Below are 27,476 nucleotides of genomic sequence, written 5' to 3'. Positions count from 1 at the left end.
GCAGAGAGGGGAGCATAGTGGTCGAGCCAATTGGGCCACGCTTATGTCTACTTAGGCTCATACTTTAGAGTAAAGAAAGAAAAGTAAGCATAGTATGTACATTAACACATATTAGTCAGAAGAAGAAAAACACACACTTCAACAAGTAGTCTTATATGTCTATGGAGAGGAGACGGAGTTTTAATCGTTGACGAGGAAATACAGCCATCAAAGGGGTAAGACGATTACAAAAGCGAGCTATAGTTTCTAACCCACACTAAAAGTTACAGTCTCATTCTCTTGCTGTAATCAACAAGCTAGAGAGCTCACCACATCTTCTTTCCTTAGCCCTTCTTCATACTAATACCACCTCACGAGTCCGTCGTCATTTTTGGTCCCTTGGCACATCATGCAAGAGTCCTGCATGCATATTAAAAATCTTCGCAACCGAGAGGCCTTCTCGAGAATAAGTGGATCGAGTTCTCTAACCAGTCTCCTAGTTGCAGAGGCGGAGGGGCTTCAATTAGAAGGCAATGTGAGATGTTGAGAACTTCTAGGTGTTTTAGGCCATCCAAGGTCGTGATCAAATCATCCTCTAAGAGCATCGAGCATGGAAAACCAAGTCATTATGTTACCCCGGCTGAGACTCAAGGAAGTCTTCAAAATACGAGTCAATGTCTTATTGGACCGGCCATCACCATAAACATAAGGCTCCAACGATATTTTGATGAAATTCGACTTCCAACATCGACAAATCAAGTTTTTTTTCCACAGAAGGGGAGCCCAGCAAGCCAAGCGCCACGCACTACAAACTTGAGCAATGCCCGATGTCAACTCAAAAATGTCGAAAGGCTGAAAAATCTTCACTAGTATGTCAGTATCCAGATCATCCCATTTTCTCACAGGGAAGCCACCGTCGTCCATTTCACCAGCTTTCCAACCACCTCCAAACAACCTTACTCCATCTCAGTTTCTTCATAAACAAGTAAAAGAAATCATCAATACTCAAAATCTATGATTCACTAAAACAAATTGCAATTCGACATTTACAATTCAAGGCGTACGAGTTCTAAAGAAGATAAGGGGCGATTTAAACAATCGCATTGAGGAATGTATTGAAGTCTCACAGTCACTGATGCAAAAGTTAGACATAGATAAATGTCGAATCAACAAACTCTTGAAACAGCAGAAGCTAATTTGAGGAAAGTTGAAGGCAAGAGACAAATAATTTGAGGAAAGTTGAAGGCAAGAGACAAACAATTGAAGCAAATTTAGCTCTCAGATGAGCTAAGACACGAATAGAGGCTATCAATGTGATGTCGTAACTAATCTAGTTGGTCTGTCCGAATAAGCAAAATAAGGTGTATAAATAGAACTTCTGTTTATACGATAAAGTAGAGGATGAAATAACAGATATAACAGAATACACATTCAAAATAATTGTAAAAGAAAAAATGTTCTCTTTTTCAATCAAACTCAGAAGACTCGTTTTCAACGAGAACATTGTTGTAATTCCATTATTAATTAAGTTATAATTCCACATTTAAAATTTGGATTTTAGATTTTGTCATTTTTTAGTCTGATTCTTATTTATGACGTAAGATTTGGTTCAAGTGTTTTTTTGCCCTTTTTTTTTTTTTCTCCTTTTTCGGGTCTGATTTGGGATCTTTGTATTTTTCTGCTAAATTTAATCCGTACATCCAAATTTTAATGGATTAAACAAATATTACTTTCTATTATATATTCATAATAACTTCCCCCAATTTCTGGTCAATTACAAAAGATGAAAGCTGGAGATGCCGGGGAATACAAACTTCTTCACTCAAAAAAATACATCTGCAGAACTGATGAGATTTGTCCTTTCAAATCCGTCCCCTTCGCATGCTGTTGCTGTATGCATGACAGATCACTTCCGGGGAGGGCTATCTATCTGGGAAATACAAGAGCATGAACGAAAATATCAGTAGTTCATGGTGTATTGTCATATAAACTAGCATATCAAAACCGAGAAATTTCATCTTTACCTGCTTACTAATTCTCTTGCAATACTTCTTGTGTGATTCAAGTTCTGAAGGCTTTTTACAGGGTCGCTGTCATCAAGTAATGTGGTTTTCAAGTTCGTAAAGAATTTCTCGTACGGGGCACCATCTATCTCCCCTAAAATCGAGCTCCATCCCGCACGCAGGCACTTGGGAGATTCCAGCATTACATCTTGCTCTTCCTGCTTTTGGTCTGTTAGCAGTGATTTTAGCAACCACTTTTTGTCATCCCTATTTCTTGTTCGGCTGCTTACTACTGCCTCCAACCTAGCAGCCATGACAGTGGCTCGTCTGATGCATGAGGAAGGTAGCTACGAAATATGGAATTCCCAACTTATATTACACAACAAAGTCATTGCGTTCCCATCAAAGGGAAAGGGAGAAATGTGCAAGATAGTGGGGAAAGAGGGCAAAGAGAGAGGAATTACCTGTGCAAGCTCTGCAACCTTAAATCCAAAACTCCTCTCTGAAACACCAGGCACAAGCTTATACAAGTAAGTGACATCTTGATTTTCGGATTGAATGCCTGTCGAACCCATATCTCTATTTGAGGTCAGATAAGAAACATGGTACGCCTCCACTAAGCCTGGGAATTCAGTTCTGATATGAGCAATTTTTGGGTAGTGCGTGACAAATAGAACCATGCATCTTTTCTGCTGTAGTAGATGATTTAATGTAGCATAAGCAATAGCCACACCATCATGTGTGCTTGTGCCTCTCCCAAGCTCATCGATGATAACCAATGAGCGTGATGTACAATTGTGAAGTATATGTGAAGCCTCGCTCAGTTCTTCAAGAAAGGTGCTTCTCCCTTGGTGGATACTGTCAGAAGCACCCATTCGAGTGAAAATGCTCTCCAGCACATGCAGTTTTGCCGATGATGCTGGAACAAAGGAACCAACCTAAAAGAATCAGAACACACTTTATAAGGCAACAGCCAAAAGAGATTCACTTATTAAGGAGAACTGAAAAGGGACTAGAGCAACTTGGTGAACATAACCAATTCCCTTGTATCGACCAACGCATATACAGTTAAATTAGTCGGAACACTGATTTTACCTGAGCCATGATAGCAATGAGAGCAACTTGGTGAACATAACCAATTCCCTTGTATCGACCAAAGCATATACAGTTAAATTAGTCGGAACACTGATTTTACCTGAGCCATGATAGCAATGAGAGCAACTTGGCGAATGTAGCAACTCTTTCCACCCATATTGGGTCCAGTAATAATCTGACAATACTCCCCGTCTGCCTCCAAATCTGTATCATTGGGAACAAAATTGTCTTGTAATATAGTCTCCAAAACCTGGTGAGAAATTACAGCTATTAAAGAGAATCCCACGACTCATGAAATATAGTAGAAGAACTGCTATACAATTTGAAATGAGCCATAAGACAGTGTGGATGAAACAATTTTATTGAAACAGCAGAGCTCTTCAATTTTAATAGCAGCAGTAATCTGATTTCTTCAGAACTTAGGCAAACCCAAGTCTCAGCCTAATCAGCGGAAGAAAGTGATTCTTCCAATAGAGAGGTGAGACCTAATGTTGTGTTGGCATGAGTGGTATATGAGCTGTAAAGTTAACTTCTAGGATTAGGAAAATTTTTAATTAGTTTTTCCTACATTCACTTACTTTCCTTTTCTTACATACCCTGTACAATTATAAATAACTCGGGAAATGGGAGAGTAAATCACAAAAAAATTCTACCCTATTCTCTGTTTTAGCATTTTCTTAACATCAATCGAACATTAAAGAACGTTTACAACTTTTTTGAAAAAGAAACATTAAGATTGCTTACATATGGTATCATACGGTATGATATAGAAGAGATTAACCCTATATGCAAATTTGAAGCAAGCAATAATATTAATACCACTTTGAGCATTCATAATAACAAGTATAAAGTGTTCTTAAACCTAATAAGAATTATATATGTACCGGATGACGACCAGAGGAGATGTGTATCTGGACCGGTTCATCATCATATACAAACACTGGACGAACATAGTTCTGCACCAATTAAGTTGACAGGATCATTTTTGTTAGAGAACATAAGATCCAAATAAGTTATGTATTGAAACAAGATATTCTAATTAAACCTTCAGTGGATACCTTATTTCTTGAAAGGACAGCAAGTGAATGAAGACAGTCTAAACTGGCTAGTGCTTGAACAGCAGCTTGGAACTCGGCATAATATTTACCAAAACCACTTAGAAAGCTATCCCAAGCAGCACGACAAACAACAGTGAGTTGCTCACTTGCAAGGGCTAGATGGTCTAAAGCAGTCAGGACATCAGGTGGGTGATACCGGACTGTCTTTTTGGTACTATTAATCTTAACCCAATTTGAGGGCACCTTTACATCTAAGGGCAACTGCAAGTAATAAAACATTAAATAAGATATCCAGCATATATAACTTGCACCAGGAGTGTCTATATACATAAGAATATTCCCAAATGAACTTTAACTCAGTACTTCTATCAAGTGTGTTGTTCCAGACACGCTAAGGAATTCCAACTTGCGCATTCCAAGCTGTTTCCGGTACAAACTGATGAGAGAATCCAATTTCTCATTTGCCAATTGAACCTCCTTCCTTGCTTTAGCAACCTAATTAATTTTGACAATGTAGGATGAGAATAAATAAGAAAGCAGCATAAAGTACCCAAAAAATATATGTGATTCAGTATGCGAAACTCATAGTACAAACCTCAGGAAATTGGCCATCAGAGACGATTAGGTTTAGTAGATCCTGTTTGTCAGCTGCTTCCTTGTTGAGGGCAGACAACAATTTTGCAGCTTTTCCAACTACAGTGGACGATGAAGCAGTCAATATCAACTTCCTCAACAACTCAGAGCGTACACTTTTTCCCATCTTATTTCCTTTGCTTCCCTCTTCTTTAATTTGAAGTTGTTGAAGTTGTTTTCCAGCATATAAAATAGCTTGAATAACTGCAATGAACTGAACATACCCCTTGATGAGATACTGAACAAGATAAGTACGGCAAAATACATAGTCGCACCAAGCACTAAGCACCAAATGCAACCAAATTTGACCCAGACAATAACAAATTAATGATTTACAAAACATACAGCCATTCAAAATAGTAGGTTGGAGGAGAAGTCGGCATCACCTCAGGTGGAGTGGCAGTCCGATGAAAGATTCTTGTTATCCCACGTTGAATATCAGGTGACCGTCCCAAAGTCGTCAGAACTGAAGAAAGTATATAAGTCAGCTCTGGGTTCAAATTTGTTGCAAACGAATCTTCCACATCTAGCTGTTCAATATTGTGAGGAGATATAGAAGACCCCATAGATTCTGCAATCTCAGAAACAGCATCTAGACGGGCAGAAATCATGGTTCGATCACATAAAGGGTGACATACCTGTACCATTCAAAGGAACTATTAGCTACTGGAAAATGAATATATTACATCTCAAGAGAATGCCGCTCATACCCAGTGTCTAAGAAGCCTTGAACCAAATATGGTAAGAGTATGATTCATAGACTGCAGCAAGGAGCCAGACTCGGATCCATCAGCGTTGTTCTTCAATACCTAAAGACATTGGAGTGTTTACCTAGAGTCAAAACTTGGGTATAAACAAGAAAGTTTTAAAAGGTGACTGTTGTAGATATCAGCACATAGGACAGGCATAATATCTATCATGAATCCATGATTAAAGTATTAATATTATTCAAGAGTAAGGTAACTGTTAGGTTGATATTTGACGTATATTTTGTACCTCCTTTACCTATTAAATTAGCCTTGGTTTTATATAAAATAGTTGGATTTGACGTGTTTTTGAATTTTGTAGAAATCATAGTTCAGAGATAAATGTACATTTTCGAGAAGAATTACAAGGAAAGCACGAAGGAAGAGCGAAGTAGGTTGCTGCTATGCGTGATTTGAGATGGGCTGGAGTCCGGAAGATGGACCCGTGAAAAATTTGATGATTTGGGCTCTTATATAAGTCCAGCCAAATTAGTGGGATTTTCCTAATTTCAAATGGACCGTTGCTTTAAGTTCCTACAAGGACTTGATTTCCTTGTTGCATGTTATAATCGTTGAAAAGTTTCACTATGCCAACCAAGTATGCAGCATTTAATACTTTCCCTGCCGACACTTAGTCATCATGGTACAAGCAATCTTCCTCCTTTGCACAAATTTTGATCAATCATAGATATGTCATATGACCACTAAAATACTAGTGGAAAATGAACACACAACACAGAATTACCAATTCCGACACAGAAACGTTGGTTATGGCAATAGAGCCTGAAAACCTGAACCAACTATCCATAGCTAGGTATAAGTATTGAAGTAAACTGCATCACGTTTTAAGAAAATGCATTCTTGTCAGCTATTCTAATATCAACCCTAGAATTGAGTGGAAATATAAGAGCCGTGGGGATTAATTCCTTAAAGCAAATTTCTTTGAGCACAACCCAAAAACAGAGTCAGATACCTCCAATTGCTGAAGTGCATTGGCCGAGAGAGTCATCTCCATGCTGCTTGAGAGGGGCCTAAAAGAAGCTCCTAGGTGCAGGATCCTTTCCAAACCAAATTGTTTCAGATGATGAATAGTCAGGGCCAATGCTTGGACTGCCATATTTGGCATGTTCATGATTCCCTTTAGAACAAAATCAAAAGAAAATAGAGTTAAAAAAGAAAAATGAATGACAAGAAACAAAAATTTGGGTCTTAATGACGATAAAATATCACAAATATCGTACCTCAATTCCCAAGTGCTTATTACTCTGTGCTTTCACATCTGTATTTATCTTTGGATGATCTGTTAAATCACCACCCTCCATGTTTTCATATAAAGACATTACTTCAGTGAAAGCACCACTGTCCTTGAAGCAATCTCGTGAGACACGCTCCACGCGGACATTTGAAGCTGGTCCAGAAAAAGCAAGTAACATCTAGTGACAAGAATCAAGCAGTAACATCAGCCGAACTTCGTAATGCAAGCTGGAAACTTCCTTCAAATGCTTGAAATCTTGGATTACCATTCTAAATTCGACGGTTTTCACCTAACTCTAACTTGATTGGGATGATCATGCTTCCAAGTTACAAACTAACATCATTTTTCAGGAACTAAATAACTTAATTCTCTAACAAGAATCGTAATATTCAAAAACGCCTACATAGAAAATACCTTCTCTGTTTGTTTGGAGAGCGGCTCCCCAAGAAGCAACTCAGCAGGCGACAAGCTCAAAACCACAGCCTCAAGCCCACTCCTCATAAAATTATCATCAAACTCTCCATAGACAACGTCACCCGTCGAAACCTCCACTGCCACAATTCCAATTTTCACTTCCACACCGCTCTCAACTCCACCATCCACATTTTCCACTGAAACGCTCTTGTCCACAACACAAGCCAAATAATTACTATCCCCACCACAGCCCTCCTCTTTTCCCCCCACATCCTCCGCCGCCTCCAGAGTCGCCTTCGTGTATAATGCCGACAATCCACGGTCAAATGGACCAGCCCGGTTCGACCCATGTGCCTTAATGGCGGCGGTTTCGGTCTGCTTCACCACGCCGACCTTATACCCGGCACTCACCAGCCTCCTGACGTGGACATTCAGCCGGAAAGTTGGGACGCTTGCGGTCAAGAAATTGTGATCCATGTGGGCATAAATCCCCAAAACCCTTGCAGCAATTTCTGCGTCTTCGCCGAAAAACCGGTACTTGTAACCGACTTCCACCATCAGAAGAACATCCGGATGGCGCTTCTTCAATTCCACCACCTGCTGCTCCAAAGGCGTGAACTTGGCGGGTTGGTTGGAGGAAGGGGGAGGTTCTGGAACGTCGGAGGCGGGTTCTAGAAGCTTCTGGAGGAATTTTTGGTGGAGGGAGTGATTGGGTGCGGCGGGTATGGGGTTGTGGGTGTGAGGAGAGAGTTTGGGGAGTTTGGCTGGTTTGGGAGAGGAAGAGACGGCGAGCTGGGAGGAGAGGAGGGCGCGTTTGGCGGGAGAGAAGGCGACTGTGGCTGTGATTTTGGGAGGTGGGGTGGATGGGTCTTTAGGGTTTGACGGCGGCGATAAGGGAGAAAATGAGGAGGAGGAAGGAGATGAGGGGTCTGGGGTTTTGGGTTTGGGAGCGAAGAAGCGGGAAATAACTTGTTGCTTTTGCTTTCCCATGGCGGAGGAAGTGGAAACGCTGACGGTGGTTTGGGACTGAGGAGTGTGAGGATGAGTCTGCTGTATAAACGGGTGGTTTGATTTGGCGCGCTCCGCTCACTCGGGTCGTATTAGATTGTCACACGGCATGTCGTTTATTCACACACACCATTTTCTCCTGTTGGCAAGCAACACCATGCATGTCACTACCGGATTTGGATCTTCTCCTGAGCTAATGGAGAGGATACTTCTGATCAATCATCGTGGATCGTTGGATTTTTATCCAACAACTACAATCATTATAACTTTAAGGGGACCCCTTGTTTGTAGCCGTTGGATAAAAATCTAACGGTCTACGATGATCGGTCAGGAAGATCCTCTCCATTAGCTCAGGAGAGGATCCAAATCCGTCACTACCAAGTATTAAATAGTGACTTTGTCTTTTCAATTTTGATTAATTGTTTTGGGAGAAAAAAGTTGCGCGAAAATCATTCAGCTCCTTATGTTAATTGTCGTGTAGATTTTCATTGACAAATATATCAATAATATATCAACTTTATGTGGTCGAAACATCAATAGTATTAATAATATGGATTATATGTAGATAGTGATAACGTGTTGATATTAAATGTTCATACAAACTAGCTGTTAGGTGATAGATCTAGTTTTTTCTATAATATTTAAGGTGTGATGCATTTTTCAAAACTACTTTTGATATTAAAATCAATTAAGATCTCTCTCTCTCTCTCTCTCTCTCTCTCACACGTAGTTTCATAGTTGTGTTATGAGCTTAATAGAGGTAGAGAAAGTATGGCAAAAGCACGAGGGGAAGGAAGGAAGGAAGGGGATGATAAAAGGCATTGCTTAAACCACGTAATGCAGAGGGGGACAAAGAGACTCTGTGTCCACGGTATCTCCCATACATAAAATTGAGGCACAAAAATGACCAACGATCCTTCTAAAGTCCAAAGACCCTCTGGCCTCTTCCTTCTCTTCTGCACCTTTCCCATGAATCTTATTTTATATATTCATTCATTTGCATTAAATATACACCCCTACTCCTACTGTTTATCTCTCATAAAATTGATAAAAATTATTTCATAGAATAGTATAAGTCTGAATCAAATTGTTGGTTTCTAGTTTAGAATTCAGATAATCCGAGAGTAATGGCGGTCTAGAATATATACATTTGACTCTACTTAATAAAATAAAGCTTGATTGTAACATTATTGTTATTTTATGTTTTAGAATTCAGATTTTGAAATTCCATAAACCCGTTTTCTTTCGGTTGTATACCTGTGATTTGAGCCAAAAAAGAACAAATAGAACCCTAAAATGCCGAAGGTAAATACTAGTCATATTTACACATGACCGGTTGATCTAGCTGACAAGAAAAATCCATAAAAAAGGCAAAGATAAAGTAGTAGATAAATCTATGAATTATTATATATATGCAATGATTTGATGGTGGTTTTGTATAAAATCAATACAAAATTACCATATTGACAATAGATCAACAATATTTATATTAATTATAAATAGGTTAATTATGTATTATGACATTTAAATACATTTAAAATAAACAAAAATTACATAATCTACCATTACAGCTGACACCCACTTCAACTAACAGCCCATTTCTCATATTTTTCGTATTTTGGAATAGGTTAATACGGGTTAGATACTGCAACGCAGTGTCTGTTTCATGATTCTATTTTTTACACTTGGATTCAGGCGCTGCATTACAGTGTCAGTTCCCTGGTTTCCTTTCTTTTTCATCACTCACACACCTTATGTGCTTCATTCTTTTAGCAACTATTTATTTTTACGTTTAGATTTCCCTATTCTTTTTTTCTTTTTCTTTTTCTTTTTCTTTTTTTCACATTCTAATTCAAAAACTACAACACAATGTATGTTTCCTTTTTTTTTTTTTTTTTCCTTTTTACATTTGGATTCAGACATTGCAATGTGATGTCCGTTTCCTTTTATTTATTTATTTATTTTACATTTTGATTCAGAAACTACAATGCAATGTCTGTTTCCCTTTTATTTTTTACATTTTGATTTAGACATTGCAATACAATGTCTGTTTCCTGGTTCTGTTTTTACATTTCTATTCAGACGCTGCATTGCGTGTGTCCGTTTCCTGGTTTTCTTCTTCTTCCGGTCATCATTTTCACATTTCATGGAGTCTCTCTTGACCCATAAAATTACTTCTTTAAAAAAAAAAAAAACCTATAAATTTCATATCATAGAACAAAAGGATATAGTAACCCATCAAATTAATCAAACACACAAAAAGATTTCAAACCCAAAGGAAGAAAACTTCAAAACCCATAAAATTCAACCCCAAATTCATCGGACACATATCCTCATCACGGCTTTACCCGTTTTGGGCTCAACGAGAAGGCTTTTGTCGGTGAAAGATGTCGGCAACAAGGTGTATGTATTGAAATCAGACCCTCTGATTTCGGGTCTTTTTCTACTGCAGGTGGTGGCGGTGATGTGGCGTCGTTGAAGAGTCCCACCAAGAACAAGTTGCTAGATGGGAGCGGGAGAAGGCTGAGAGAGATCGACGTGGTGTCCTGTCGGAGGAAGACGGAAATTGAGAGTTCATGTGTGTAAAAGGTAAAAATTAATGTGTGGATAGCACCACCCTATACTATTCTATAGATACACACACAACAGTTAGTTGGGAATATAATGGCATTGTAGTAATTTGAGAAGACATGAAGAATTGATTCTACGCGAAACAAGTTGGCATGTTGACAACAAGACGAAGATAGAAAAGCGAAATTATCCACATCCTCTTCACTAGGTATATGGTTATGGCAGCCTAAAATTAAACATCCCTACCACCACTCCGATTGATATGAATGGAAAATGAACAACTTCTCCTCAGGATTCCATTTCCCAGCCCAAAAAAGAATTTCAGAAGAAGAAAGAGAAAGCACAGAGGAAGATAAACTACAAGAAGAAGAAGGAAAAGGATCAGAGTTCAACAATTGTGACTGGGATTTCAGTCTCTCAACAGTTGTGTCCTCCACCGCCTGCCGCGGCGCCGCGTCCAACACCCTTGGCGTAATCGAGTTCGACCCATCAAACACCGTCTTAGCCACCGGCGGAATCGCCAGAAAAATAAGAGGTTACAGCTTGAAATCTCTCTTACCCAATTATGATAATCAAATCTGTGGAAGTTCTAGTAGTATGGTGGATTTGATAGACCACGTCGATGCATGCGACTACACCATTTGTACTCCAGCCAAGCTCAGCAGCCTCCGCTGGCGCCCCGGATCCGACGGCCGGGTCCTGGCCTCCGGCGACTATGATGGCGTCGTCACGGAATACGACCTCGAAACAAAACTACCCATCTTCGAGCGCGACGAGCACGGCGGGCGCAGGGTCTGGAGCGTGGATTATTCGCATTCCAATCCGGTTCTCGGAGCGTCTGCCTCCGACGACGGGACCCTCCAGCTATGGGACCCGCGCCACGAGGGCGGGAATTGCGTGGCCAGTGTGCAGCCCAGCGACGCGCGAAATCCGGTCTGCTGCGTGGAGTTTGATCCCTTCGGCGGGGAGCTTCTGGCCGTTGGATGCGCGGACCGGAAGGCCTACGGCTACGATGTTCGGAAAATGGCGAGCCCGGTATTGGTCTTCGACGGACACAGGAAAACCGTGACGTACGTGCGGTTTCTTGACGGGCGTACGGTGGTAACAGCTGGCACGGATGGGTGTTTGAAGCTGTGGGACACGGAGGATTCGCGGGCGATTCGGACGTACAAGGGGCACGCCAACTGTCGGAGCTTTGTGGGGTTATCGGTGTGGAGAAATGGAGGGCTAATCGGGTGCGGGTCGGAAAATAACCGGGTTTTCGTGTACGATAAGAGGTGGGGCGAGCCCATTTGGGTGCACGGGTTTGGGGAGGTGGGTGCAGGTGGTAGTAATCGCGGCGGGTGCGGTGAGGACTTGGGCGCGTTTGTAAGTAGCGTGTGCTGGCGGCAAGTTGGTGAGGAGCAGTGCACGCTCGTGGCGGGTGGGTCGGACGGGGTTTTGCAGGTCTTTTTGGGAAGGAAGAAGTCCAATCTTGTCGGATAATTATAACTTGATGAAAATTCAATTACTTTACACTATGTTTGGATGAAGAAATTTAAGACTACCAAGGAATTTTAAATGACAGAAATTGAATTGACGGGATTTTATTTTCTAGAATTTGTGAATTTTCATGTTTGGTTAGCCTAAAAGAACAATGGAATTGAATACGAAAATTTTTATTTTTAAGCTCTTAATCATAGAAATTGGGCAATGACACCTATGTACATGGAATTTAAACTTGGGAATTGGAGATCCCAAATTTCAAGTTTTTTTTCACGAGGAAATTCTAAATTTCTATGTTTATGAATCTAAACAATAGAATTCATGCATGTCAATTTACAAATTCTGACTTTTATTCAAATTCCAAGTCTATTTCCCTCATCCAAACATAGTGTTAAGGAATTGTTATTGGCACTTCAAATTTCTCATTCTACACTCTAAATTTTTAGAAAGAAAAATATATTTCTAAGAAGTGTAGAATGAAATTTTTGGAGTGCCAATAACACTTCTCTTAATTTATTATTATCGTTGGATAAAATTTATATAGATTATGTAAGATAAAAATATGTATTAGATGTCATTTTGTTATTAGAAATGCCAGTCTTATTATCTAATTATATCATCATTTGTACCATCTGGCGAGCTCTATCTCTAATAGATAGATGATACAAGTGATGCTATAATTAGATGATAAGTGTAGCACTACTCTTTTGTTATTGTTATGTTTGTATTAAATTAAATTTCTAACTTGCAAATATATTCATGCAACGTATTCTATCTGTTCATCGTATATCGTGCGGTCAGCTTTCGTTAAAACTATTTTTTTTTTTTAAATAAAAGAATTTAAATATTTTTTTGGCCACACGATGTACGATGGACGGATAGGATTTGAGATTCCCAAAGAGGAATCATACGAGATCCAAATCCCTATATATTATGATCTTTTATGAGTTTTTCTTCTTCTTTTCCGACCAATGGATAACGAGAGATTTTACAATGTACCGGGAACACGGCTCAATATACCAAATGTCATAACATAAGTGACTTGATATTTTTTTTCAAGTATCCAACCACTTCTATCATAACACTTTATATACCGGCCATATTCTCAGCACACTAAAAATTTTGTCATGCATAACATGCATGTTGGGCGTTCATTGCATGGCACTACTAAATTTTGTGTATTTTTGTTAAGTAATATATCATAATCGTAGTTGTTCAAGTATAAAATAAACAACACTTCTTAATAATGACATTTAGTAAAAATTAGATACATGACGTGTTAGTCACACATGATATATCTGATATACAAATAATATTCATACTTTGCATCTCTATTCTTGGTAAGTAAACATGCATGTCATAAATTGCATAAAGTGAAACTTAAATTTAGATATACAGGGGGCGTATTGACATAACCAACTAGACTACAGGGCCGGCCTTGAGGGGGTGCGAGAAGTACGACCGCACAGGGCCCCCGATTTTCTAGGGCCCCCAAATTCTAAAATCCTTCTTAATAGTGTATATATGAAAAAGCTAGGAAATAGGTTATAGATCTGTACCTAGCATGGTTGTCAAGCGTTGGTACCTTAATGTGGTTGTGCACAGGTTCAACTCCTTACTTTGTCATATTTGTTATTTTTGATATATTTTTTTTCAGCCATGTGTTCTTTCATATAGGGCATGTGAGGGGTAACTATTTTGGGATTTTTGAGCTACACTATTATTTTCTATTTTTAAATATTTGTAGTTTAATTTCTTTCATGATACAAGATAATTTTGCCAATAAATTTGTAGTTAGGAATATCATAATAAATTAAAATTCTTAAATTTGATATAATTTTTTTAAAAGCCCCCATTCCTTATATGATATCATTTAATAGAATACATTTCATAATTAGAATCGTTTATTCTTTTGGTCACCGTTTAAAAGTCAATCTATTTTTCATTCCATTTGAAGACTATTGAGTCATCCATATCAAAAAGAAAATTATAGTACAACTACACCTATATTGTTAGATTAAGTTGGTTTAATTGTTTAAGACATGAATCTCAAAATTTTAACTAATCTAATGGCAATCAACGGGAGAGGGGGAGTGAGAATCATCCTCACTTTAGGGCGTGATGAAAAATGCAATGAAAAACGTTCATTATAAGATGCTACTAACATCATAACGTGTGATTTGTTTAACACATAAATTTTTCTTGAGATGAACTCTAGATGATAAGAAGAGCATGAATGGTTTTGATTATGGTATTTGTACGGTGATATGATAGATACATAGTCATATTACCATGATTTTTGTATTTAAAAAGTAGGAGATTCTAACCAAAAACATAGAGAACGCATATGGGTACATGACTACCACACTATGCTTCATTTTTATTTATTTATTTTATTTTGCATTATATCAATTTACTCACAATAAAAAATATAAAATATAAAAGAAAATATAGCAACCAAAAATTTAGACCATGCAAAGGCCCCTGTTTGAGTCTCGCACAGACCCTCCAAAATCTTAGGACCGGGCCTGCTACACTATGACTATATTTGTAGCTTCTTGGAGAAAAAACTAGATTATACCTTATCCATAAACTGGCATTTTGCAGCGACTGTGCAGAGCAACTTGGAATTGGATCGATATTGTCTATAAAAGGGTTCGTGTCTTGTAGAGAGCAGGAGATGGCTCACTTGGTGTTTGCGTGGAAAGTTCAAGACCGTTGCATCTTGCATGTTTTCCTTTGCCAATGCCAACCGGATAGAAGATCGATAGAGCAAGAACAAATGATCTATGTTTGGTTACAAATTATTAATTATTCTCATTGGATCTTGTTATATAGAGTTTTGATCATTAGGGAGTACTTGTTTACATGTATATGTGTCTATTGTTATCAAAATCTTGCTTTCAAATTTCGGTTTTCGTCATTTTTATCATGTTTTGCGAAAAGTAATTGCGTTTAAATCCTTTATATCTAACACCGCATTAAGAGTCTATTTGGAATTACTTCTAACAAATTAAAAAAATAAAAAATAACAACCTAAAGTGTTTATAATTGGTTTAGAAATAAAAACTTAAAAGTATCTACGAATTATAAAAGCTATTTGTGAGAAAGACTTGAAAAAACACTTCCAAATACTTATAGCAAAAAGCAACGGGTTTTTAATCAAAATGGTCTATGTGATTAGCATAATTCTTCACTTTAACATCTAACTTGAAAATCCATAGAAGTGATCCCAGAGGTCGTCCATCGTAAATCATTTTAGTAATCCATGAAAAATTGGTTCATATCCTCGTTGAACGAAAGAGTTGGTCTGACAAAAATACCCTTAAAGGTGGTAACGTGGTCGTTCACGTGACAATTTAACGAGGGTATTGAAAGATTTTTCACGAAGCAACTATAATAATTTACAGTAGATAAAATCAGGGACCACCTCTATCGATTTTCATTACTAAGGACCAAAGTGAAAAATTATGTCAATCTCAAGAATTATTTTCACTAAAAAGTAAAAAACAAACGGTCTAACTTTTTAACTGTTGTCACTTAGTACCACGGTTTAGTGATATTCCTTTTTACTTGTAAGTGAAAGATCTTAGATTCGATTATTGCTAAAAGAGAATTTGCACAGTGGCATTCCACCTAAAATTTTGATATCAAATCATAAAGTCTTCAAATCCAATGGCAAATAACACTTTGGCTCGAGAAACTTTTGACGTTAACTATACACAGTAACATTCAACGTAAAATTTTATTTCTTTTACAGACGCTCTAAAGGGGCCAAAGGCACAACTAAATCTAGGACCGTCAGATTTCAGTCAATGTACACATAGAGGACTTTACATCAAATCCAACGGTAGGAAACGAGTCTACGAATGAATTTCACAGGTTCTAGATTGTCGAACGTGAGTACAAGTGTAGAACTAGAATCCTCCTTGTCAATTTCGAACTAAACTAAACCCTCGGTGCCTGGGTTTTGAATCTCGCCTCGTCTCCGCTCTCTCCCACCTCCATTTCTTCCGATCATTCGCCCTCGAAATTAAAATCCGGTTGGGATTTTCAGACAGAGAGAGAATTTGAGAGAGAAGGAGTAGAGAGAGAAATGGTGATGTCGGCGGTGGTGAACACGTACCCGCTGTCGAGCTACACGTTCGGGACCAAAGAGCCGAAGATGGAGAAGGACACTTCCGTCGCCGATCGCCTTGCCCGCATGAAAGTCAAGTAATTTTCCCACCTTTTTTTATTTTCATTTTCCCTCTTTTGATTGATTCCAATATTTTTTAGATTTTAGTCCTTTTGAAGGTTTTTTGACTTCTGAAACCCTAATTTTTGAATCTGTAGTTACATGAAAGAGGGAATGCGGACCAGCGTCGAAGCGATTTTACTGGTATGTTCTTTGAATCAATAGCCCCTCCTCTGCACATAATTTACTGTTTCTTTTGGTGGGCAAAGCTCATGATCTCCTTGTATGCGTGAAATATTTAGGAAAAATAAAGAACCATTATTTTAGTACCATAATATGCCCTTACACTCCTTTTTAATTTATTTTTTGGATGATTAACTATATTAGACACAAATCTTGGTAGCATGCTCATCAGAAATTAACAAAAGGGGATTTTTTGAGCTGAATGGCTCGTGGCATAATTAAATGAGGAATTCCGGTTTTACCTATGGCACTGGTTCTTTAGTTTTCGCCTTTGGGAATTCCTGACTTGTTTCTTTCATGGTTTCTGATAAGAGGCTCCGCAAACACTTTGCATTGTATGTTAGATGTCCTTTTAGCTTGACTAATCCATGTTATGTTTTCGCGTTTTGGTCCTCTCATCTTCAACGTTCTACAAGCCCCTAATTCAAGTTTTCATAATTGCCAATTGTATCGCTGTTGAACATGGAATTGATAAAGTGAAGTGTCTTGACACTTGCATTCTTTCTCTGGGCTCAACGCACGTCTTTGCTTTGCAGGTACAGGAACATAATCATCCCCACATACTTCTCCTGCAGATTGGAAACACATTCTGCAAACTTCCTGGTGGACGACTGAAGCCAGGGGAGAATGGTACGAACTTATCTTGTATTCCATCCTTTTCATGGTGCATCCATTTTTTACCTGAGTTGATATTATTGAAGACTGACCCCTTTTGTTTTCTTTTCTCTGTGGTTGTGCCGTGGTGGGTCTCTTTATGCTACAGAAATTGAGGGGTTGAAAAGAAAGCTGACCAGCAAGCTTGGTGCTAATTCACCTGCCCTTGTGCCAGATTGGCAGGTACGACTCTCTGATTTACCATCTCTCTGACTGTAGGTCTAAGAGAAATGATGTTAGAAACTTATAGGACTATAGGAAAACAAATGAGAAAATAACTTGGAAGTCAGTTGACTGCAAGTGTGAAAATGTAATGAAGATGAATGGACATTCAAGGCAACCAAAAAACGCGGTATAACTAGACGCATTGGCCTTTTATAGGTGCTTCCTTAGTGTTCTATTTCATAAAAAGTGACATTGGTTTATGAGAACTTGTAGCATGTCAAGTTCACAATGTCATTGCTCATTTTACTTACCTTTTTCCCTGGTTGCAGATAGGAGAGTGCGTGGCTATCTGGTGGAGGCCAAACTTTGAAACCATAATGTACCCATATTGCCCTCCTCACATAACAAAACCCAAGGTAAATTACTGTCAAAACAAATCCTGGACTATTTCTGTTGATGACTTCTTTGGGCTGCATATAATCATATCCCTTCCTCTCATTCCCACACTAATTTTTTATTGACCCAATTTTAATGCAGGAGTGTAAGAAGCTTTTCCTTGTTCACTTATCTGAGAGGGAGTACTTTGCTGTCCCCAAAAACCTAAAACTTCTTGCTGTTCCATTGTTTGAGCTCTATGATAACGTTCAGGTATCATGATCATATGGTCATATGGAGTTCTTCTGCTCTCCTACTTAACATTGGAATTTAGATTGTGTTTGTTGAATTCTAAGCCTTAAAAACAATTGCTGCATCGGAATATTTTCAGGATGATGATTCATAAGTGTTATACAATTACTTCATTATGATTTCCGATGATTACCCATCTCTTAGTTTTGTAATGAAAAAACTTAAACCTTTTGTTCCTTTCATTAAGTTCATCCTTTTTCTAAATATTATCTTAAAACTTTCTGTAAACTCATGATGTCTCGTAATTGCAGAGATATGGGCCTGTTATATCTACAATCCCACAGCAGCTTTCCAGATTCCAGTTTAACATGATCAGTTCATGAAGAGAGGAATTTTGAAGTTGCTGTGATATCACTATCCAGTATACCGAAGATCACATCTTGATATCATTGCGTGGATAGCTAGAACTCAAGACCGGATATTATTTTTATAACCGAACTTAAGTTGGTTAGTGTGAGATCCGTCAGTTTATACAGATGACCGAAGCATATCTTGTGGTACGATTTGTCCATCTATATTTGGTTAGTGATTGTCTTTGCTAATGCATTTTACATTACTCTTGAAACTTTGTCTGAACAGTGGTTATGTTGTGCAAGTTCTTGTTTCTTAGCAAGAAGGTATGTCGGTTACTTTAGACACGGGAGTGATACAATGTTGTCTCAGTTCTGTTTTCCGATTCTTAAAATTTGAGATTTTGTACGCTAACTTGTTCTTTTGTGTAACAATGGGTAGGAGGAGATGTATGTGCTTACTTCTTAGAATGTACCTAACAATTATCTTAACTTCGTGTAATGGTGGGTAGGCGATGGATGCATTCCCTTGGGATTCGTATCGGTTTTATTCTGTTGGAGCCTTGTGGCATGTAATCACCCTTGTAGCATGTAAACATCCCTGTAGAATTCGTCTTGGATCAGTAAAATTCTTCCCTTTTTTGTTCGAGAAGTGTATTTTTTTCTTTATATTACGAAATGCTGCATGGTGCTCTTGGTTCCCCTGGTCTGTGTGATAGGAAAATATTGCCGAGATCCAATTGATCACAATGTTTGGGGGCAAAATGAGTGAATTGCTATTCCTTTTGAGGCTCACATTGGTTTGAAGTGGATCTAATTTGTCCTACTTTCTCTTCTCCATCATTTTTATTAAGAGGTTTTCGTTCTCGGGGTCCAGGGTTCCGTTAGAAGCATAAACATGACTACGTCCTGTGTTCTTCCAAATCTTCTTTTCTTCCATTTTCTCTCTTGCACTTTGAGCCTCTGGCCATTGCCCCACCGCGGCATGCGTGCTAGACAAAAGGACATAAACCCCGGATTCGCTTGTTTCCAAGTCAGTAGCCTTCTGTATCACTTCCTCTGCCAACTTAAGGTGATTTTTTTCTCTGCAACCCCCAAGCAAGGATCCCCATATGGCAATGTCGGGCTTATTCGGCATTTCCTTCACCAGACGTAGTGCTTCCTCCACCGGACCGTTTTGGCTCAGCAAATCGATTAGGCAACCAAAATGCTCAAGCTTTGGCACAATCCCAAATTCTTTCTCCATAGCATTGAAGATTCTTCACCCTCTTCTACCAAGCCTCCATGGCTACAAGCGAAGAGAGCAGCTGTGAACGTGAAGTCGTTCAGCTTCAACCCTTCCTTTAGCATCAATGAGAATAGCTTGACGGCATCTTCCGCTCTTCCGTGGATAGCAACCGATCTAATCATAACATTCCAACAAAATACATCCCTCTTTCCTATCTTGGTAAAAAGAGCAAAAGCTCTGTTTATGTCCCCGCACTTCGCATACATACATGTCGATTAGGGCAGGCCCCAAAATGGTTCCGAAAAGAAACCAATCCTCTATAAGCTCTGTGTGTCCATTTTCCAAACTCTAGGTCCCCCGAGTGGGAACAAGCTGACAGGACAGAAACAAATGTATATCCATCCGGAACCACACCTTCCGACAGCATTTGCACAAAAGCATCCAATGCTTTTTCATACTGTCCATGCTGGGTGTAACTTGATATCATGTTGTTCCAAGAAACCACATTCTTGCATGGCGTTGTCTTGAAAAAATTTCTTGCCGTTATAAGGTCTCCGGCATTGGCATAGACTCCAATCATCAATGTCCACGAGACGATATCCTTCTTCGGCATCCTCTCAAACAAATCTCTTGCGTTACTCATATCCCTAACTTTGGCATAACCTGAAATCATAGAATTCCATGAAACAACGTCCTTCTCAGGCATTTCATCAAACGACTTTCTCGCACTCTGAACATCACTAACTCGTGTAACGCGAAATCATGCGGTTTGACAATTCTATAGGATTCACACACATATCATCGAACACCTTGCTGGCATCATTCGAAGTCCTATAATTTATAACGCCAGAGTCGCAGTAATCCAGCATCTTAACATACATATTGAAAACCGCATTAGCAACCGCTGGATTTGACTCGAACCCATGCTTTACAATATGGCAATGCACTTGTTTTCCTTATCCGTACCAACCCAATTTAGTGCAGGAGTTCAAGACACACGGGTAGGTGATCAAACCTCTCAGAGGCATTTCATCAAACACTGAGACGCATTGCTCGAAGGGCCCATTGATATCGTACCCTCTGATCATGGCATTCTGAATCACAACATCGTTACTGAGTTCATGACCCAGTTGGGAAAATATGAGATTGGGATACTCCATGGATCCGAACTCGGTGCTCCGCCGGAGAAATTTTGAGAAAATTTGGATGTTTTGGTTGAGAGGGGCTGTTTGAACGCGCATTGTGGCAATAGTTTTGAGAGAGTGAAGTCTAAGGAATAAGCCATGGATTGCATTTCTGGTAACACCTCGCATACTAATTCACTAGCTCTTTTTCTTTTGTATGTACTTTTAATTCCTTTTTGCTTCTTTGTTTGGGTTCAAATAAAAGAACAGCAGCAAGACCCTGGTCAAGCAAATTTAATAACGAACACAGCTTTGCCAAGCAAATTTACAGCTTGGCTTAAGCTAAAAGGAGTCGATTTTGCAAAATTAGAGCTCCAAAGACAACGATTAGGGACCATGCACAAAACATTAGTAGACTGGTCAGCTTAATGTTGGCAACATCGACACTTAATGTTGGTGACCTAACAGTTAATTATTTAAAATGTTAGGTAGTTATTTTGAATGTTTTAAAAAGTTGAGACTAGTGCTAATAAATTAATATGAGATAAACTACGGGTAATAAATTGGATTACCGATCGTAATGTGAAATCCACAATTTTTTTTTTTTCATTCTACGTATATATTCTAATGGATAGAATGTTGAGTTTTCACCTATGCGTACCGGGTTCAAAACTCTGTTAGTAGAATCCATAGTCTTTCGTCCTATTGTTTCCGTTGGTAATTGTTCTTTTTTTTCTTTTTTTTTCCTTATATCCTTTATCCTTTTGTTTGATCACATTGGTTATTGTTAACCAAAACAAATCTTAGCAAATCTATTTGATTGACTATGTAATTCTAAAGATTTTAATTAAAAGATCAAGAGTAGTATTAACTATTGTAAAGAGACAAATATGCCCCCAAGCCAAGGGTGCATCATTTCCATGTGGCCTTAAAACAAAGTTTAGGAGTTGGTCAATGATTAGTGTGTCATATCCTGTTGTCTTATATTGTGTTTGCCTCTGAAGAATAATAAGTTGTCTAAGCAACCAACAAACTTATTTAATGTGGAAAGTAAGCAGAAGGGTAAGCATTGAGCAACCTGGAACCAATTGATTTGTAACAATTTACACTTAATTAGTAGATCAAATGCTGTCTTAATCTCTGTCCTTTTCGCTTGTTCTAAAAGAACACTGTAAATTAAGAGGAATTAGGGTTTTGTTTCATATGTTGAAGGGTATAGGTGCTCCATCACTGAATATACGAGCCCTCTTTCCATTTGAGATTTTTTACGTTTAAGGGTAGATGCACTCTTAACACTATGTAAAGAGGAATTACAGTTCGTTTCTTTGTTTCGATCGGGCCTCCATGCTTGAGAGTCTGATTATAGACAACCTATTTTCTCTAACATGGAAGAACCAGGAAAAGAAGCTTGCATCAATTGTGTATATGAAGCTGCAGATTGGTCGAGATTGACCAATGAATTGTAATAAAAAAAATTAATGGACAACTTGGTGTTTGGCCGAGTCCTGCCAATCATAAATAGTTGACTTGATTCATGGAATCAATTTAGTTTTAAGATAACCAGCTGATTCTTCCCTATATGTTTGTCATAATTCAGTTCTCTCTTAACAATATAAAACTTCCACGACAACCAAACAAAAATAGTTCTGTAACAAAGTCAGAACCATGGAAACCCTAATATGTACAGCTACCCCTCCACAGGGCACAGCACAGCATCTTGATGGAAGTCAAATTTTGGATTGCTGACAGATAAGGTAAGTATCTGGTTTGGAGGAATACGTTTTTTTTTTTTTTTTTGGACAAGTGAAGTTTTTAACAACGGATCAATACAACAACAATAACAACTAAGCATATCAAGCTCATCACATCATACAGGAAATGATCAGTCTAACCGCCATATGAAGATTACCTAATCACTTTTGGCTTCTGATTTTGACAGTGTGTAATTTGCAGGTACGAGGTTAATTCCTGAGGTATAGGAACCCTAGCTTAGCTAATTGGTTTTTGTTGTGTAAAGCTGTTGTTATTAGTATTATAGTACCATCTAATTACTTATTAAAAGACTGATAATGTGATTAAATAATGGTAATGGTACCATATATAGCTGCTGCATTTGTCTCATCTCATGTTCTAACTCCTGTAAGTCGTCGTTGAAGATGCCCTAATGAGTTAGTTAATGTTATAAAATATGAACTAATAGATGTTCTTATTTTTCTATGCGTATTGGTTTGTACCACATCACGTAGAATCTTTCTAAGAAACACATGATTCACGGCTAATTACTTGAATAAAAGTTCCATCATTATCGTTAGCATAATCAACACTGTCATGATTCCGTTATAATGATGTAATCCTAATTTCAAAACGAATAGCTACGAACAAAAACAAGGAACGGACAAACCTAAAAACGTTGTTTTTTTATCTTCCTGTAAATATAAAATATAAGCGATGAGGTATAAAACGATAGTCCAGATTAATTAATCCCAATCATATGATCAAGCTTTTAAAAAAGGAACATATCATGAAATTATCAATGCATCTGGCCATAAATTTACAGTTAAATTGCTTCCTTTTTGGGTCATTTTAATTTAACTCAACCCATTTTAAAGACAAGGAGAAGAAGACAATCTACTTAAAGCAGAAGTACGTAGCTTATATATAGCGTGAGGATATGCAGGTAAAAGAGTCCAACATCAGTGAAAGAAGAAATCTTTTATGAGGTTGAGTTACTTCTCATATTGCAAATTTATTTTATGATAGAATCCTAATTTTCTTCATAGTAACAGAGTAGGTTAACCCATGTTGCATTAATATTAATTTGAAATCTAGAATTGCAGGCTCTGCTGATATTTACTTTTGGCGACTTTGGAAAAAATAAAAATATGAAGCAGTTTTATTGGAGCAGATGGCGTCTTTGGATGAAGTCAGTATTCGACGGATATTGGTATTGGAATTACAAAAGAAAAGCATGAATCATTACGACACTTTGATTGATTTAAAAAAAAAAAAAAAATTATGCAAATGATTTTGACTAACAGGACAGTTAAACACATTTCAATCCTGGATTTCATTTATTTTTTTGGAGTTACAATACAAAATGTAATTTAAATAGATGGTCACTTTTGTATTACCGAAAAAATTACCCCCAACCTTAGTATTCAATATGCTCAAAATATATTTTAGAACTGCGTAAAGGGTCACACTCCGATCGAATTTCATCTTAATCTCAAGTAGGAGCATACATATTGAGATTGAAAGATGGTGACGAATTATGTTTGACTTGAGTATAGAGCAAAGGACTGATCGAACCTTTCCTTGCAATGTGGATGTGTTTAAGGAGTTTCAACTTGATGATCCACTAGAAATTAGGTTACAAAAATATTGTAGGTCAATAGCTGGTGACTTTTTTTCGTCTCAGAGAGTATATATGCGGAAAATTGAATGGAAAAGATGCTGAGAAAGAAAACTAAAACCAACCATTTCAGTTTTTGACATGTATATTAGAATTCTTCGAAGTTTTTAGTTGAAAATGAGGCATAAGTCTGAAAAATACCGAAAGATATGGCTACGAGACCCAAATTATATCTAACTAGCAGCCAACCTAAAATAGGAGCTTGTTATAAAAGACTGCACAAACTGCATGATAAACTCAAACGAACAAAATCATCAACAACAACCATTCATTTACATAATATGACGAATTTCACAAAATCAACTTTGATGCATAAGAGAGATAACGACATACAAGAAAAACCTTTAAAATATAAAACAACCCATAAATAATAAAATTCAACATCTCCGTATAGGGAGATTTACAATTAAAAATCTTTGTGCGATAAGTAGAATATCGATTGACAAATGGGGTTGTTGGGGTTGGCAAAACGATATTATTTTCTTAAGTGTATCTCCAAGGAAATAGAGCCACGCGCACTATACATTTCTTTTTATTTATTTTTTTTATAACAAAACGATATTCCTATCATTGTTTAAAACTAAATTATTTTATTTAAATATACACTCAATTATTATTTATTTCTGTTCTTAGTAAAGTGAATTGAATTGGTTTTATGAATCTCACATTGTTGGAAAAGGGATTTGACATGAACTTATAAGTAAATTGCGCTGCTCTTTATATTACTAATTGAATTTATGGTAGAACCGTGGAACCCTAACTTTCTTCATGATATCCGAGCAACGGCTACACATGCTCCACATCATCTTGTTTGTGTTTTACACGTGAAGAGGCGTGTTGTTGAGTACGAACCTCACATTGATGGGAGTAAAGACCTTGAATAAAACTTATAAGTAGGTTGGATTATACTCAATATTACAAGTTAATTTTGTAATGAAATCTCCGCTTTTTCGCCATTCTTAATCACAAGTTCAAAACAATTAATTATTGTTTAATAATTGCTTGATCATTGTTGTTTTCTTCTTTTCATGTGATAAATTCTTTGGTTGATGATAACAAGTGGGACAAAAGGATATATCGAATAATACAACAGATCAAATACTATCTGGCCTTGGATTTTTGTATCCGTTGTCCATTTGTCCCAATTGCATTTCTTTATGTTACCAATTCCAATCGATGAGGTTTCAACCTTTCAAAAGAATCGATTTGTGATTAATTCAAATATATTCAAAACGAACCCCTTTAACAAATTTCCTTTTCAAGGGAAAAAAATTGTCGGTAGGTTAGAGACAACATAGAGGTGGTTAAAATAATACACCATGATAATATGATTTAATGCATGTCACCTAGTTCCCCTTCCCCCAATGGTGTCATAAGCTTGCTTAATAATGAAAACAATTTTATCAGTAGATTATCAATGGTATCAATTTGCTATTTTTGTTATCAAAATAATTAACTTCAGGACATAAACTTTATCATTTATATCAATGATTTTAAGTTGGTGGTGTATTATGATATCATGATATATGATATGTAGAAAAAGACGCCCTATTTATATTAGAAAAATCCTTTTTTTTTTAAAAAAAATTTTATAAAATTAGCCTAAAATGAAATAAAGTCCTTAAGTAATTAATGGCATGAACTAGAAAAGAATGATTTCTGACTTGTGAAAACACCATCCACTTTGCACCCCAGATTTGATCTCGATTTAGCTTTTGGAAAATTCTATAAAACTACGAAAACTGTAGCTTTATCTCTTAGCTTTCCATGAATATATGACATGTTACTAGAAAAATCAGGAATGACTTCAAACTTTCATTCTCCCACAGCTGTGCAGTTTTGACGGGATGCAATTTTTGCAGGATTGATTTACAAAACTTGAATGACTGGCTTCAGGGAAAATTATGAAATTTGTTCACAATGATCTTCAACCTTTTAGATTCCTTCTCCAATTGGCCTTACAGAAAAACTCATCTGAAAAGTCGATTATTACCAAAAACGTTCTAAGTGCACATCTTAGCTGAAGTTAAGAATCAGTAATAAAATCGATAATTAACATAAAAATATAGAAAAAATGAAGCACCTATCAAGTGGACATTGTTTATATATAGCTTTAATTAGCGTTATTCGAGTATTCTATGACATCAAGCAAGTTGGTCGTTTTCTTGTGTCTTTTTTTTTTTGTTTTTTGGTCAAGTTTTCTTGTGTATTTTTAACTTCAACATAGAGAGCTCTCATAAGCCATATGATGCAACGGTCACAAGAAAAGGACATTGACCTACACAAATCCATCGACTTAGTTTTAATGAGTAAAACACGAGAGAATATGTATTCTAATCTGTTATAAAAAAGGAATGTACAATCGAGAAAAGCTAAAGAATGTTAGTGTTTTACCAACTTCAGACAAAACCAAAACCAACTTGAATCAATCTCTATCCTTTCATACTAAAGGGTCGTTTTTAGGCAGCAAGTTATCCCTCTAAAAGAAAAAGCTACGAGATTAATTAATACCTTTGAATTAGGTATTTAAAGTTAACAAATATTTTGGATGCAGTCCTTAACTATCAATATTCTTTGACTGAACATTATCTGTTTTTAGTTTTTAATCGAAGTCTCTGACATTAATGCAATAGTGTAAGTTACTATATGTTTTAAATTAAAAATTAAAAATTGAAATTTGTATTTGTTTATATTAATGAGATTTTAAATATAACGCACAATTTGTGAGATTAAAAATAATAAAATATAAATTATACTCTCTATTATATTGTGTGTGACAACCCATTCTTACTTTTATAATTTTATTAATTTTAAATAAGTGAATTGACAAAAATGCCCTAGAGTCGAAGGTATTGACTTTCGTTGACCAACATATACTGAGACGTACAAAATATTCTTTTAGCGTATTTTTGAAGTACTCAACGATATGAACGCGTGGGCGCAAACGGAATCGAAATCAGAGTTACGGTTAAAATTACCTGAAAGTATTTTTGATGAAATTACTATTTTAATTATATTGTACCATTTTATATTATTAAATTGCTATGCCACATGTTTGTGGTTGAGAAGGAGAATGTTAGACAGAGGAATGAATGAAGGAAAAAAAAAAAAAAAAAAGGGGGGGGGGGGCGCTGCTCTGCCCAATCAGAAGAGAAAAAAGAGAGAAGAAAGGGACGAATCAGGAAGAAGGGAGAGAACGGAGGAACCAATGAGGGGAGAGATCAGGGAGAGAAAGGAGGGAGGTGAGAA

The 27,476-nt window shown here is 37.3% G+C and overlaps 3 protein-coding genes and 1 pseudogene across 3 annotated transcripts; 2 read left to right on the top strand and 2 right to left on the bottom strand.

Moving 5' to 3' along the window:
- Window positions 1–1,694: 1,694 nt before the first annotated feature.
- On the bottom strand, window positions 1,695–8,220 carry LOC103960554 (DNA mismatch repair protein MSH3). The gene is made up of 13 exons (XM_018650724.2): window positions 7,184–8,220; window positions 6,756–6,947; window positions 6,488–6,652; window positions 5,479–5,577; window positions 5,155–5,406; window positions 4,731–4,982; window positions 4,499–4,630; window positions 4,136–4,396; window positions 3,962–4,033; window positions 3,178–3,327; window positions 2,447–2,920; window positions 2,004–2,329; window positions 1,695–1,909 (listed from the first exon to the last, which is right to left on the bottom strand). The coding sequence occupies exons 1-13, from the start codon at window positions 8,171–8,173 to the stop codon at window positions 1,906–1,908; spliced, it is 3,369 nt and encodes a 1,122-aa protein (XP_018506240.2). The 5' UTR covers window positions 8,174–8,220; the 3' UTR covers window positions 1,695–1,905.
- A 2,314-nt stretch (window positions 8,221–10,534) lies between these two features.
- Window positions 10,535–12,332, top strand: LOC103960580 (WD repeat-containing protein RUP2). Its single transcript, XM_009373067.3, has one exon. It carries the CDS (start codon window positions 11,036–11,038, stop codon window positions 12,245–12,247), a length of 1,212 nt encoding a protein of 403 aa, XP_009371342.2. The 5' UTR covers window positions 10,535–11,035; the 3' UTR covers window positions 12,248–12,332.
- Window positions 12,333–16,162: 3,830 nt separating this feature from the next.
- Window positions 16,163–18,807, top strand: LOC103960555 (pre-mRNA cleavage factor Im 25 kDa subunit 2). Its single transcript, XM_009373048.3, has 7 exons — window positions 16,163–16,462; window positions 16,583–16,628; window positions 17,204–17,297; window positions 17,431–17,504; window positions 17,816–17,902; window positions 18,024–18,134; window positions 18,425–18,807. Exons 1-7 carry the CDS (start codon window positions 16,344–16,346, stop codon window positions 18,494–18,496), a joined length of 603 nt encoding a protein of 200 aa, XP_009371323.1. The 5' UTR covers window positions 16,163–16,343; the 3' UTR covers window positions 18,497–18,807.
- Window positions 18,808–18,846: 39 nt separating this feature from the next.
- LOC103960581 lies at window positions 18,847–21,126 on the bottom strand (annotated as a pseudogene).
- Between the last annotated feature and the right edge of the window lie 6,350 nt (window positions 21,127–27,476).

The sequence above is a fragment of a genome, unplaced genomic scaffold (genome assembly GCF_019419815.1).
Source record: "Pyrus x bretschneideri cultivar Hongxiangsu unplaced genomic scaffold, Pyrus_bretschneideri_v1 Contig4, whole genome shotgun sequence".
In the NCBI taxonomy this organism is placed as follows: Eukaryota; Viridiplantae; Streptophyta; class Magnoliopsida; order Rosales; family Rosaceae; genus Pyrus; species Pyrus x bretschneideri.
The sequence above is the reverse complement of the archived record's forward strand: the minus strand, read 5'-3'. Positions and strand labels throughout refer to the sequence as shown.

What these genes read in the sequence shown, in the direction of transcription:
- LOC103960554 (XM_018650724.2), bottom strand. Translation starts at nt 8,173, where the DNA reads ATGGGAAAGCAAAAGCAACAAGTTATTTCCCGCTTCTTCGCTCCCAAA. An exon ending in CAAGGCTTCTTAGACACTGG is followed by an intron (nt 5,407 to 5,478) that starts GTATGAGCGGCA and finishes TGAATGGTACAG; the next exon opens with GTATGTCACCCTTTATGTGA. An exon ending in GAACAACACACTTGATAGAA is followed by an intron (nt 4,397 to 4,498) that starts GTACTGAGTTAA and finishes TATTACTTGCAG; the next exon opens with TTGCCCTTAGATGTAAAGGT.
- LOC103960580 (XM_009373067.3), top strand. Translation starts at nt 11,036, where the DNA reads ATGAACAACTTCTCCTCAGGATTCCATTTCCCAGCCCAAAAAAGAATT.
- LOC103960555 (XM_009373048.3), top strand. Translation starts at nt 16,344, where the DNA reads ATGGTGATGTCGGCGGTGGTGAACACGTACCCGCTGTCGAGCTACACG. An exon ending in ACTGAAGCCAGGGGAGAATG is followed by an intron (nt 17,298 to 17,430) that starts GTACGAACTTAT and finishes TTTATGCTACAG; the next exon opens with AAATTGAGGGGTTGAAAAGA. An exon ending in CCCTTGTGCCAGATTGGCAG is followed by an intron (nt 17,505 to 17,815) that starts GTACGACTCTCT and finishes CCCTGGTTGCAG; the next exon opens with ATAGGAGAGTGCGTGGCTAT.